The following is a 15267-nucleotide window of genomic DNA, read 5'->3' on the forward strand; positions in this document are numbered from 1 at the left end:
ACCATGTCTTAATCACTTCTATATCCTCAGTGCCTTGTCAGTGCCTGGCCAGAGCAGACAACCAATGCATAATGATTCAAATAGAAGAAGGTTGTCTCCCATGCTTTAGACCCCTTTTATAAGAAGTACTGCATACCAGACATAGCAAAAAACTTAGATCTGATGGCTCTAATTGGAATCCTCTTCGTATAACTTACTAACCTCATTAGCACATTTGTAAAAAGAGAACAATACTCCAGCTACTTCACAGTGATGCATCTTGAACTAGTCCTGTGCCCAGTAGATATCTGGCACAGTTTTACAGCCTGTAATCAAGTCACAATTTTTTGGCAACAGTACTTCTGCAATGATGGCTATCCAAAATATGATTAAGAAAACAAACTTGAGAACTTGAGCCCAGATTGTCCTTGTAGAAGAATTTGGCAGGGCAATGGAAGCTAATACTTCCTTTTTGGTGTGTGTGTGTGTGTGTGTGTGTGTGTGTGTGTGTGTGTGTGTGTGTGTGTGTGTGTGTGTGTGTGTGTTAGCAGTGGAGTGTTCAGGGGTAGAAATCAGCCAATAGGAGATACCAAGACAAAACTTAATTACAAATGCACATGGGACCAACAATTGAATTCTACTTCTCTTTGGTGTAAAATAAAGCTGCAGAAAATTAACAATGCACTAAGAAGTTCAGGGAGAAATAAAAGTGCCATAAGTAAGTGGTCTCATCCTATGTCATGGGTAACTCTTGTTTCCTGTACACTCGCATACCCTTGTGCAGGCCATACATAAAACTGTAAACTCAGTGATGTTGCTCTAACTTTGGGAAGCAAGGCCTACAACTGTTAGACCAAACCGAATGGACACATTCCTTTCTGTCAGTGACTTGGATGATAATCTATTACCTGCAATCCCACTGCATACTTATGTACAGGAATATTGGAGAGACTTTAATTGCAGCTTCTCTGCCTACTCCATTATGCATGCTTTGATGAGTTTTAATGAAGCCAGAGCCTGCTGCCAAAGGAGTGAGAAACAGAGCCTCATAATAGCAAGAATGTTAAGATATGGAAACTTGCAAGGTGGTTTGCAAATGCATTAGGAGCTCTTTGAGAAGGAAAACAAGTTTTGCTTTCAAGATTTGACTAAACCTTCCTTGCAAACTTCTTGCAATGCCTGATGATAGCTGTACAGGTCTAGATACACGAAACGGTATTGTATCCATCAAGATGGGAAATAACTGTGTTTCTGTTAGTGGTTCTAGACAATTTTGCATCTCAACATGCAATTGTACTGCACAGAGGAAGAACAGTGTGTGGCTGGGAAACATCTTCTAACATGTTGACAAGGTGTCCTGTTAACATTCAAAATGGCAAAATGTAAACAGATGAATGAGTTGAAACGTCAAGTTCTAGGGAAAATCTTCTCAGAGTGCCTCACCCTTCTAATTCTGCTTTATTGATACGGGAAGCTTCCCCTCAGAAATGCTCCCTCCAGGCTTCTAGAAATCCCTCCAGTCTCTGAAATCTCATGGCAATGCAGAAGGAATAAAGACAATATTTCTGGCAAGAGGAAATAGCTATCTTTTGCAACTCGGATGGCCTTATAGATGTTATCTATACCACTAGAACAGCAGTAAGAGTGAAAGAGGTCATGGTTAATATTACATCATGATATTTGGCTACTCTGTTTCCTGATCATCTACATTTGGGGGCTAGGAACTTTGCAGGTATATTCTATTCCTCAGATTAATCTCGAAATGAAGACATTTTTATTCTCCATCTTCCTGATAAGGAAACCAAGATCCAGAAATGTTAAATGACTTGTCCAAGGTCACATGGCTAGAATGTGCCAGCACTAAAATAGGAACTCCAATGTGACTCCAAAATGTGTTCCTCCCACTACTCATTCTTACGTTTAGAGAAAAGAAAGGGTTTGTGGAGGCTGCATAGCAGTGAAAGGTCTGGGGGGCAATGAGTAGCAGGACACTTTTCACTCTTGGACTTGCAGAAGAGGTTGCAAATAGTAGGAATGACTCAAGCCCAGTTAAGAGTAGAAATTAAGGCAATATCCATGGTTCCAAACTGTCATTGATGTAATGGGTCAGGGCCTCAGTCTAAGATAAATTATGGGAAGTGGAAAGAAAAAATAGAGAAAGGCAGAAATTAATCTTCAGTTTGGCTATGACTTCTCAGCAGTCCATTTACACTGGACTCCTTAGAGTACGTGTAAAAGTAGATCCAGGAATTCCTGACACTCTGTCTCTCATTTTCCATCCAGGACCTCACAGTCCCATGGAACACAGAAGTAAACATCAGTGGTTATAATGCAGTGTGATCAGTGTCATGGTAGAAGTATTCAGAAAATGAGAGGAGAGCACACCCAACCTGTAGGTACCAAGTGCATGAGTCAAGGTTCTCCAGAGAAACATAACCAACAGGATATAAAAACCATATATATTTTTTTTCAAGTGCATAATTGGCTCACAAGACTGGAGAGGCTTGGTAAGTCCAAAATCTGCAGGGTAGACCAGGAGGCTGGAGACCTAGCCAACAGCTGCAGGTCAATCCCAAAGACAGAAGACAGTCTGCTGGCTGACTTTCTTCTTGCTTGGGGGAGGTCAGTTTTTGTTCTGTTAAGCCCTTCAACTGATTGAACGAGGCCCACCTACATTTTGGAGGGTATTCTGCTTTATTCAAAGTCCACTGATTTAAGTGTTCATCTCATCTAAAAAAAACCCTTCACAGAAGCATTAATGATAATGTCTGACCAAATATCTGGACATCATGACTCAGCCAAGTTGAGGATATACTTACCACATTCTCGTGTATCATCAACACCCACTTCCTGTACAGGTACCTCAGATGTTCGCTAATTCCAGCTCCTTCCTGCACCCTGCTCTTTCTCCACTTCTGTCTTTCCCTTTGCATTGATCCCCGTGACCAGCACTTCCTCACTTCCAGATGGCATCTAACCTATCCTGTGAGTCTACCTTACATTCATTTTCATCCAGCAATACAATTCTGAGTCCTACTAGATTCCTTGTTGTCTCAAATGCATCCCTCCTTTCTTGCCCAACTAGACCGGTATAGCCAAGGATGATCACAGTGTTTACGTCATTGGCTGAAACTGTCCACATTCAGGTTAAGGGGACTTTTACCACCAGGTAGTGGCATGGAACCCAGATGCCCTTTGAACAAAACATTACATTCTGGCATATGTCACAGTTTCCCTTAGTTGTCCACTTGCCCCTTAATTATTTTTATTTTTATTTTTTTTTCGATATGCTGGCCTCTCCCTGTTGTAGCCTCTCCTGTTGCGGAGCACAGGCTCTGGATGCGCAGGCTCAGCGGCCATGGCCCATGGGCCCAGCCGCTCCGCGGCATGTGGGATCTTCCCGGACTGGGGCACAAACCCGCGTCCCCTGCATCGGCAGGTGGACTCTCAACCACTGTGCCACCAGGGAAGTCTTCCCCTTAATTATTCATCACTTGAGTGGCTTATCAACTTTTAGAGTAAGCTAGCTCTCAAAGTCTCTCCTTCATGGATGTTTTTTGCATTCATCTTAACCTCGCTTCGACTGAACCTGCAAACGGCGGTCCTTTCTGCTTCAGGTGGGAATCTAATGGACAAATCCATTCTTCATATATTTGCATGGTTTCTGGATTTCACTCACCACGCCCACCTCACCACCATCCTTGATCCTTGATGAATTCAAATCATTTTTTCCCCCAGGCTTCTTTGGACAGTTCTTTATAGACAATATATTTTCCATTTGCCCCACTAGATGTACTTTCCATCCCTCTACAGCCTTCTCTGTGCCCAGGAAGGCTGACTAAAGGCATTACACCAATAAGTGCCCTTGCCTTCTGAATTCTAGTGGAATTTGCTTGATGGAAACCTAGGAAGGAGACTGGAAGGGGTGAGGAGAGACTGAGGTTACTCCCCAAGCTCCTTGATGGCTGTTCCCAAACACATCACAGCTGCCTCAAGGCACGGCTTCTTCACATCCTGCCCTCCTTCTTGCTCTGGCGAAATGCCCTCCCCTCACCTCCATGGGCCTGATGGTGGGAACATCTCCTTTGTTACTAGCTCTATAGTACAGTATATTCCCATAATTTCTTCTTGTACATTCATCCCTTTGTAAACAGTTCCTAATGTAAGCCAGATCTGGTCCTCCAGAGAGGGGAACAGTGCTAAAGACCATGTATAACCTGAGGATGGTGGCTTGTTGTTGGTACTCAGAAAGTTGCTCATCTTTCCTTCAGGGTCAGCTAAATAGTCTGGCATGCTCAAAAATGATCTGATAAAAACTGGAGCTTGGGATTAACGTATACACACTACTATATATAAAATAGAGAACCAACGAGGTCCTACTGTATAGCACAGGGAACTCTACTCATTCTGTAATAACCTGTATGGGAAAAGAATCTGAAAAAGAATGGATATATGTATATTTATCACTTTGTTGTACACCTGAAATTAACACAACATTGTAAATCAATTGCACTCCAATATAAAGTAAAAATTAAATTAAATTGAAAAAAAAAATCTTCTTTTCCCTGGAATTAAGATAGCCGATTTCCTTGCTGGGAAACTATAGTTCAGATCATGGATCTTCAGAAACTTCTGCTTGTCCCTAATCAAGTCACTGTGATCCTTTTATTTTCTAGTCATTCAGGTACATGCATTTTTCAGTGTTCTAAACTAGCAACTCATCCTGGTGAGTTGGGTGGTCCCCACAAACGTGCAGGATCAAGGGACCCTGGAACCTTGTTCCTGACATTCATTTGCTCTTCCTGGAAATGCCTCCCTTTGTGTCTTCTTCTGGCCAGTTCCTACCCTCCATCCAGCTCTTAGCGACGTTTCCTGCCTGCCTGATAGCTCTTCCACGAGTGACTGGTTTAGGGGCCCCTCTTGTGGGCTCTCAACACACACTACACATGCGCTATCCTTGTCAAGATAATTTAATTGTTGCTGTGTCTTTTCCATGATTAGCCTGTGGACGAGACTGAAATAATACTGTTATGTGTTGAACTGTGTCCCTCAAAATGATCGCTTAAAGACCTAATACTCTGTACCTGTGAATGTGCAAGGCCTTAATGGGAAATAGATTCTTCACACATGTAATCAAATTAAGATAATGTCATACTCCATTAGGTTGGGCCCTAAGCCGACATGACTGGTGTCCTTATAAGAAAAGAGGAAACAGACACACAGACATGTGAGGGGAAAATGTCACTATGATGTAATCACACAGAAGCAGGGAGACAGTCCCAGGGATGCAGAGATCGAGGGGCTGCTTCTAGGAGCCCAGGAGCACCCATGGGTCAAGCAAACTGCCAGACACTAGGGAGAGGCCAGGAAGGAGACTCCCCTACAGGTTTCATAGGGGTTGTGGCCCCGCTGGCACCTTGATTTTGGTCTTCTACCTTCGAGAACTGTGAGACAATATACTTTTTTGGAAGCCACTCAATTTGCAGAACGTTGCTAGACCAGCCCAAAGAGACTAAGACAGACACGATTGTGTACCCTTTGCAGTTTGTGCAGTGCCTGAAATGTGCAAATTTACATTGAGCTGAAATGAACTGTACATCATTTAGAGATAGGTTAAAAGTAGGCCAAGTGTGTATTCCTGAAGAAACTTAACTCTATCTTTCTCATCCTTCTCTCCTACCCCCTAGTGTCAGAATGCAGCCCGGGTTATGGCACCCTGTCGAAACCTGTAGAAGCCTAGATTCAGTCCACTTTACCGATAAGCCTAGTCACCCCCTAAGTTACTCCTATAATTTGTCCTACTGTCCCCATGCAGAGATCACACTGCCTTACACCAAAGAGGGCAGCTGCTCGCTGAGCACTTGTGGCCCTCATCTCCCCAGGATCACCCCGTGGTAGGTAAGATGCACAGACTTAAATCACCCCGGAGGGGCAAGGTGCCACCTCACCTATAGAAATGAGGAACTACCCCCAGGGTACACTGTAAAGAGAGATGCGAGGCAGCTGGGATTCAGATCTACAGTTTTCCACAACTAAAACCCACCCTTTACCCTGATGACATCCATTTGCAAGTATCTGCAGACTTAGGGGAAACGTCTCCTTTTCTTTGGAACCTCAAATGATCTCGCAGGGAGTTCTAAATGAGGGAGGCCTGAGGGACCACTTAGCTCCAGATCCTTATTTTTGAGATGCACAGCCAGGCTGGGAGCACCCAGCCGACTGGCACAAAGAGCAGTAAGGGAGAGAGCCCAGGTTTCCTGCGTCCCAGCTTGGTTTACACTCTCTGTGTTATGCCCCAGGAATACCTCTGTAAAGTGCAGAGACCAGTGGCTTTGTGCTCTTAGAAACCGGAGTTAAACACACAGCAAGTCTTCTCTGGCCATTTCCTCCCTCCTTCCGTTCCCCCTTCTCCTCCCTCCCTCCTCCTCTCCCTCCCCCTTCCTCTCTTCCCTGGACCACTTTGTCACACTTTTCCTAGTGTCGTAAGTCACTCAATTTAAGAACAGTTAATACTGACAAATAAAAAATTATGTATTTCATTATCATTATATTTAGGCATTAAAAATGTTTGTCAGTTAAATATGAATGTAATTCGCCTACACAGAAGTTGGCTTTTACTTTTACAAGTATTTTAAGAAAACAAAACCAAAACCAAACACCTATATAGTTTGCAATTGCATGTGACCAGAAAAGCATATTTCAAAAAAATCCCCAATCGTGCACAATGCACCCTACCAATTTTGGGACATAACTCAGAGGTCCTGATGCCTTCAGCATCACATCAGCAAAACGACAACATTTAATATACATAAACATTCATCTTTAGCCATTCCTGGACAAAATATCAAACATAAATCCCGAGAGAAGTCTTTCCAAAGAGAGGCAGAGCATTTCATGTAAATGACATCTATGAATCAGTGTCATTCTACTTACATTATTTTGGAGAGTTAAATTTGTCAAGCTATACTTAATGTATGCATTTTAATTTCAAACTATATATTTTAATGAAAATAGGATGTCTATGCTTGTGTCTTAAATGCATGGTGTAAAAATATACATTTAAGAACCTATACATTCATAGAAAAACACACATATGCATTCATAGCAAAAAGTCCCAAGGAAATTCTAACAATCAAATATCAATAGCAATCCCTGGATTGCGGTTTGTAGGTGACTTTAACATTTCTTCAGAATTTTCTTCTTTTCCTTAAAGTTTCCACAATTAGCATTGATTATTTTTATAACAAAAATAAAAGCATGGCTTCAAGCAAAACATAAGCAATACAAAGTATCCAATTAATGTTTTAGTGATATAGATTATTGCTGCACCAGAAGGTCTTGTTTGCTTCCTGAGTCTTGACTATTAGTCCCAGGATTTATTATCTCAAGCAAGTCATGAAATTCTCATGTGCTCTTTCCTTCTATGTAAGATAGAGTTAAAAATATCCGCCTCATATTTTTGTTGCCAAGAATTAAAGAGATGATATTTGTAAACTCTCAGTTCAGTTCCCAAAGATGGTAGGAGCTAAGTCATTGATGCCATTACCACAAATCCTCTTATTATTTGTCACACCCATCACTCAGCAGGCACTGATCTCCTTTGCCTTGTTCTGCAAGCAAAACACTTCCTCCTTCTTTTGTAAATTGTGGACTGGGGACAAACTGCATCAGAATCATTTGGAAAGCTCAATAGAAGTACATTTACTGAATTTAGAATTTCTGGGTCTGCAAAGTCTATTTTTAGCATGATTCCCCAGAGAGCCATATGTTAATTAATTTTGAAAATAACCAAGATCCACGGAGAAGCCTACTTGACCAGGTTGTTGAACATTATAGGCTGGCACAACCGTGAAAAGAAAACAGTAACGCGATTTCTAATTATGTTATAGGGCTATTGAGAAGCAGCTAGCATACTTCTTGAAGAGATGAAGTATGATGGAAATGAAATGAAATGGCATCCAATTCCATGTAACTACCATTTTCTGCAGAAAACCTGTAGCCTTTTGTATTCAGATGGGCAAATTACTGCTAAATGTCCTCAATCACCATTTTGGCAATGGCTTGCTTGCATTTCTACCTGTGAATCTGCATGCTATTTTCCCTGATTTTACTGCCTCATGAATGACAATGACTATGCCTTATTTCTCTGCATATCCTGTGTGGCCAGGACAGTGTCTGACTATAGACAGACCTCCACAGATGTGGTCACCCTGTTGCAGTGAAGTCTGGGGCCTGAGGACTCAAAGAGCCTTAATAGGTTCCTACTTTTCTTCTTCATTACATGATTCTGCTGGTGTCTCCGAAGGCCAGTGCTCAAAACAAACAAACAAACAAAAAATGTGTATGTGCCAACTGACATTCTAAACAGAGGGAGTGCTTGCATTGCTATATTTTTAAATAAAGATTACATCAGGTTTGGGGTGTGGAATTATTTTTTTAAGAATAAATTAGGGATCACATGCTGCTTCTAAACCCATGTAATAATTGGCTCTTAATACGTCCGTAGGCACTTTAGAAAAAAGTGGCAAGATATTATGAGATTGCCAGGGAAAATAGAAATAGCTCAGTGTTTTGGTTAGGCATCTGCGGGATAACTACCCTGGCTAGTTACAGCAATACAGATGATTTTGTTTCATCCTCACAACTCTAAGAGGCAGGAACTACTATTTCCATTTCACTGATGCAGAATTGAAGCTCACAGTGACCCTCGGAGTCACACGGTCCTCAGAGCCAGACCTGAATCAAGCTTTCCCACTTCCTGAATCAGGGCTTTCTATTGATTTTAACTTTTGTTTTTTTGTCTGTTGGGTTATTTTCCTTCTCTTTCTGTTTTTGCATTTTAAGAGAGACATGACCTTGTTCAGCCCTGCAGAAAACGCTTGATATTTAATTCTTGGTTCAGTGGAACCTTGTCAAGACCATTAACAGGTTTTCTTCTCTCATGAAAATAACCTAGCTGCTAAATCCTATTATTTACCTAAATACCATTTCCCCCCTGAAGTTGGTCCTTTAAATTTTTATTTATACAAGTATCCCCTTCCAGTGGATTTCCCTTTGCATCACGTAGTGACATGAAGCGTGAGTAGGAATTCTGCACCCTTACCTGTGATGTTGCAGTACACTTGGAAAGGTCCCAGGGTCCCACTGCCATCTGAGTCGATGTAGAAGAAACCAGCTGTGTTGCCGTGGTGCCTGTACACCTCGCAGGATTGCTCATAGAGGGCTGGAAAGATACAAAGGCAGCAGAGAAGAAACTTGGCTTGTCTCTGCATATCCCTTTGGAGGATCAGTAACTCCTACTTATTATATTTACTTTCAATTGTGATTTCTTTCCTTTCTCCTATGACCTCAACTTTCTCCCCAAGCCTTAACAAACTAGTGCCCCAATGTTTGATGGGCTTGCATCCTCCATTCATCCTAATGTTCATTCTTCTAAACAACTCCGAGTTTACATCCTCCAAAATGTCTCCCCTTCCCTCTTAAACAGCCCTTCCCTATGCTGATGTGTCTGTCCTTCCACTACACTTGCACAGCTGTGAAGCTAGGGCATCATACACTGTTCTGTCTCCTGCAATAGTTACAGAATCTTTAAGAGTGGTGGCAGTGTGTAGTTTGAGGCTATGTTCCAGCATCTAGCAGAATGCTACACTCACAGTGGGAGATCAAAAGTTAAAAATTTACAAATAATAAATGCTGGAGAGGGAGTGGAGAAAAAGGAACCCGCTTATTAAACTGTTGGTGGGAATGTAAATTGGCGCAGTCACTAAGGTGAACAGTATGGAGGTGGCTTAAAAAACTAAAAATAGAGCTACCATATGATCCAGCAATCCCACTCCTGGGCATATATCTGGAGAAAACTCTAATTCAAAAAGATACATGCACCCCAATGTTCATTGCAGTGCTGTTTACAATAGCCAGGTCATGGAAGCAACATAAATGTCCATCAACAGAGGAATGGATAAAGAAGATGTTGTGTGTGTATATATATATACAATGGAATATTACTCAGCCATTGAAAAGAATGAAATAATGCCATTTGCAGCACCATGGATGGACCTAGAGATTATCATACTAGGCAAAGTAAGCCAGATAGAGAAAGATAAATATCATATGATATCACTTATATATGGAACCTAAAAAAATGCGCAAATGAACTATTTGCAAAACAGAAACAGACTCACAGACAGAGAAAATAAATTTATAGTTACCAAAGGGGAAAGGGTGAGGTGGAGGGATGAATTAGGAGTTTGGGATTAATATGTACACACTCCTAAATATAAAATAGATAACCAACAAGGACCTACTGGAGAGCACAGGGAACTATACTCAATATTTTGTAATAATCTATAAGGGAAAAAAATCTGAAAAATAATATATATATATATATGTATATCTGAATCCCTTTTTTGTACACTTGAAACTAACACAACATTGTACATTAACTATACCTCAATAACAAAATGTTTGATTAGTGAATGTAAAACTGAATATACAGTCATGACTTTTCATTTATAAAGTAAAATGACATGGTCTTATTTCTATATACCCAGAACTCAGCACAATAACTAACATATAGTAGGTGCCCAATCAAGTTTAGTCCATTTTGACTTAACAAGCATTTACTGAGTTCCTCATATGTGTCAACAGTGTGGTGGCCACCTAACAACAGACCAAGGATGTGGCAATGAGTCTGTGCCTTAGAAAGCTCGTAGCCTGGTTACAGCCATAAAGATCTTTATGTGCTCAGAGAGGGGCAGACACAGCTGTCCTGAGATGGGATACTTTGAACAGTCTGAAGGTAAAATAAATTTATAAATCTCATTACACCCACATGCATGAATTTGGTAGGGTGGAAAGGAGGATCTGCTGCTTCACACATGAGAAAGTAGAATGTTGCCTGATGCTTGAGACAAAATAATGTAGCTCAGAGCAGCAGGTACGCGTCCAATATTATGTCATCCTCCTGTGTTGAAAACACTTCAGTGGCTCCTAACAGTTTTAAAGATAGAGCACTAACTCCTCACCTTAACTACCATGCCCCTGTGACTAATGTCCCAGTCCAGGAATACGAAGCTGTAGTTTGACATGCTCAAGTGTGAGGGGTGCTTCAAATAATTCATTACAAATAAAGTTCTAAAGCTTGAGAGGCTTTGACTTTGTATAAATTAGAGTGAATTCAAGGTGATCCTTGTACTCATGTAATTCTCCCTTGCAGTCATACACTGTTTCTGAAGCTGTGGGTCCATGGGAGTGTCAGTTTGCACCCTGCATATTGAGCATAACATATAGCTTAAACCTGGCCTAAACCTGATAACACACCAAGGTGTGTGTCACAATCTGATAACACACCTGGCAACCTCTACGATAACTCATCAGCACCTCTTGGCATTCACGCCCTCCCCTTGAGTGTGGTCTAGACTTACTGACATGCTTCTGACAGAAGATGATGTCATTGTCAAGACCAGGTTGTAAAAAGACACATGGCTTCCAACTCGGGTTCTTCTGGAGCACCTGCTTTCAGAGAAACCGACTGCTAGGTCCTGAGGTAACCCTTTGAAGAGGTCCACATCATGAGCCTGGAAGCTTCTCTCCAGAGTTTTAACTGAAGTGACAGTAGCCCTGGCTGACACCTTGAAGGCAGCCCCAAAGGACTGGACCAGAACTACCCAGCCAAGTTGCTCAAGGACCCACAGAAACTATGAAGTAATAATGTCTGTTGTTTCCAGAGGATAACTTTTGCTGTAATTCATCATGCAGCAGTAAAGAGCTAATATACTCTCAAAGCATTAATTCTCTCATGCAGTTACAGGCATAAAAAAAGAGTCTATCTCATACAACTGAAGTAAGGATTCAGAGATAATCCACGTTCAACACTTAGCATAGTACTTGGCACGTAGGAAGTGCTTGATAAATATAAACTATTATTATCATTAATGTTAAATTGTTTCATGCTATGTCACCTCTTATTTTTTGTCAGTGTTTTGCTTACTTAATTTTTTTTCATGAATCACAAGACTTGTTAAGAAAAACCAATAGGCCTTACCTCCCTTCTGTGCAGAGATGATGACATTTACTTCCTAGCTTATTCTTTGGTATTGACTATTGTATCTCTAAATTGTATGTCTATACTGCTCCTTCTTGATTTTCCATACTTATAGGTCGTCTATTCACTTGCCAATAGGAAAGATGAGAATTTAGCTTTTTTCATCACCTCTCCCCACATACAAAGAACTTTCGGTTTCCACATGCTGCCAATATAATAGGATCACAATTTTAGTTAGATCAATCATTACTGTTTATGCTAATACAACAGAAAGCATGCTATTCACGAATGTGGTTGTTTCCTTTCCTGAGCACAATTTCATTTTTCTAGAAATTAATAACTGTCTTACTCTTCTTCTCATTTGCCTTATTTTCTAGGTATATATCACAAATTTAACTACAAATTCACTAACAACTCTCTAAAATGCCTTCCAAAATATTCAGGTGAAAACTAATTTAAATGGATACCTATGAAGAGAGAAAGAATGGGAGAAAGGGGACAGGGACAGAAACTAGGCCTTTCTGAATATGCCATATTTTTAACTTTGAATCAATATAAATATTTTTTAAAACAAAAAAACAAAGTTAAATATACTAGAAGAAAAGGTGCAATTCATAAATATGGAAAGGAAACTAAATGAATTTAACTACAAGTTATTTCAAGTGATATTTAAATTCAGTATTTTCTTCTTAACTTTTTATCACAAAAAATCCAAATACATGCAAAGAGCACAGAGAGTAATAAAATAAACCTGATATCACAACTAGCTTCAACAATAACCACTATTTGGTAATCTTGTTTCATCTCTAGTACCTGCGTTATCAGTTATGCATTGCCACATTACAGACCACTCCAGAACTGACTTAAGACAACAATCATTTCATGATTCTGCCCTCAGCGGAATGAAATAAAGACCAATGAAATAAAGAATTAGAAAATAATTATGAAGGACTGCTAAATCATTAGATGAAAAGTTGAGGGGGTCCCTTTTTAGTGGATGGATTAAATTAACAATACCCAAACTCACCGATCAATCTCAACACACCCAAAAGTGATTATCAAGATGCCTGCAACGTGAGGTAATAAGAAATACACAGCACCACCTAAGATACATTCTTGCCAAAAATTTGAAGTTGAATCTAATCAAGCCCTGAGATTTAAACACTAACTCACAGTAAGAGGTAAAGAAACACACTCAACATTATAAAAACACAATCAGTTAAATTCAGATTCTGGGAACATCTGACTCAGTCTCTTCAACAAATAAATGGCAAAAAGGGGGATAGAAATGCAGGAAACATATCAGTCAAACACTGTGTATGGACCTTGTCAAGATCCTGATTCCAACAAAGCAAAGACAAAATTAAGAGAACCAGAAAAATTAAAATCAGATTTGGTATCTTTAAATATGTTTAAAATTTTGCTTGGCTATGATAATGGTAGTGTGGTTATGTTCTAAAAGATAAAACGTTCATCTTTGTCAGAGATACATACTTAGGGATTTGTAGTAAAATGATTATGTCCACAATCTGTTTGTTAAAATACTTCATCGAAAACAAAGAGGGGCATAGTGGAAACAAAAATGGTAGCCTACTGATAAATACTGAAACAGGGGAGGGTACATTGGGGACAATTATACTATTCTATCTTTTTGTGTATGTTTGAAAATGCCTCTAATAATTATTATTATTTTTTAAATATTTGGACATTTCAGGTATTCTATGGATTTCAACTTCTTTGAAAAATTATCTTCTGGATCTTTCTGACCTGTGGCAATCTGGACTGGTATGCATCCAACCTGGCACATAGCTGTCTCCTCTGGCCATCTCCCCACCATCATGCTGGACATTCCCTCTTGAAACTAGCTTCTTCCCACAGCATAATTCCCTCGAAATCCACTTGAGTTGTTTCATGCACCAATAGTTTATTTCTGTTTAATTGCTGAGTGGCATCCCATGGTATGGATATACCACAGTTTGTTTAGCAGTTAACCCATCATAGGACATTTGGGTCATTCCCAGGTTTTGGCTGTTTCACTGGCAGCATGTTTAACAGTTAAGCCATCATAGGACATTGGGTCATTCCCAGGTTTTGGCTGTTTCACTGGTGGCATGTTTAACAGTTAAGTCATCGTAGGACATTGGGTCATTCCCAGGTTTTGGCTGTTTCACTGGCGGCATGTTTAACAGTTAAGCCATCATAGGACATTGGGTCATTCCCAGGTTTAAATCCCCTGGAGGTTTTCCTCACCCCCCACCACCTCTGAATACTCTCTTTTTAACAGCATGCAATTCTTGATTCATTGATGAAATATATCTCTAAAATCTCTGAAAATATTAATTGTAATATAGTTTTTTAGAAAATTTTCTTCTTTCTGTGTACATTATTTCCTCCAAGGTAGGGGTGTGTGTGTGTTTATGTGCTCACATGCTTAATTGGCTCACTTGTTTTGTGATTATTTTGGTCTCTGTTTTATCTGGCATGTTAGACTCTTTTCTGGGATGTCAGGTAATCTTGTGTGGTCCTCTTGTATTTAACAGTGGTCAGCACTAAGTGTCAGCACTAAGCAAACGTTTGTGGTTTGCCCTCCATAGGCTTTATTGTAGGGTTAAGTGGCTGGACAACTCCGTGGGAAACCCTCATGTTAATGTCTGCAGGGCTTCTCCCTTGGTCTTGCTAGAGTCTGATTTAGAGGGATATGTTACATGAGATTTGGAAGGTGGAAGTGACACCACACGCATTCATTTTACGCCTGTGAGGTCGATGCAGGGTATGAGATGCTGTTGCAGATGACACACCTTGCTGCTTATCTTCTGACTTCAGTTGCAAATGTGGGGCAGCCAAGCCAGCTGGTATTCCAGATGGGCTATCTCCTCCTTTAGCCTCCCTAACTCCTGGCCAGGTGCACCTTTCATCTCTTATGATCACCTCATTATTAAAGTTGAAGGTTGGGAAGTAGTAAGGGGCAAGGTGGATCAGCTGCTGACTGACAGGACCATTAAAAAAATCGATTACTATTGTTTATGTGAAGTGTTAGGAGGAAGTGAAAGTAAATTCATATGTTCAATTCATCAACACTTCCAGGAAGTACAAGCATGCTACTTGTTGATTAAATTGTTCTTTCTCTACTACATGCCTAACACACTATATAACAAGTACTCTATACACACATATTGTAAGACTACTGATTTTTCAGTTAACTCTAGCCTCTGAGAAAGTAAACAAAAGAGACATGGTTCTGATCT

At 40.3% G+C, this 15267-nt stretch overlaps 1 protein-coding gene across 2 annotated transcripts in view; it reads right to left on the minus strand.

The window, feature by feature from the left end:
* The window catches only part of CNTNAP5 (contactin associated protein family member 5), a gene marked incomplete at both ends in the record, with an annotated part of 877051 nt that overhangs the window by 260017 nt on the left and 601767 nt on the right, over positions 1–15267 (minus strand). For both annotated transcript variants that reach the window (XM_082841270.1, XM_082841269.1), the window contains one exon: positions 9083–9202. In XM_082841270.1, coding sequence (XP_082697396.1) covers positions 9083–9202 — 120 coding nt within the window. The remainder of the gene's footprint in view (positions 1–9082; positions 9203–15267) is intronic.

Source organism: Leucopleurus acutus, assembly GCF_964270905.1.
Source record: "Leucopleurus acutus genome assembly, chromosome: 6".
Classification (NCBI taxonomy): Eukaryota; Metazoa; Chordata; class Mammalia; order Artiodactyla; family Delphinidae; genus Leucopleurus; species Leucopleurus acutus.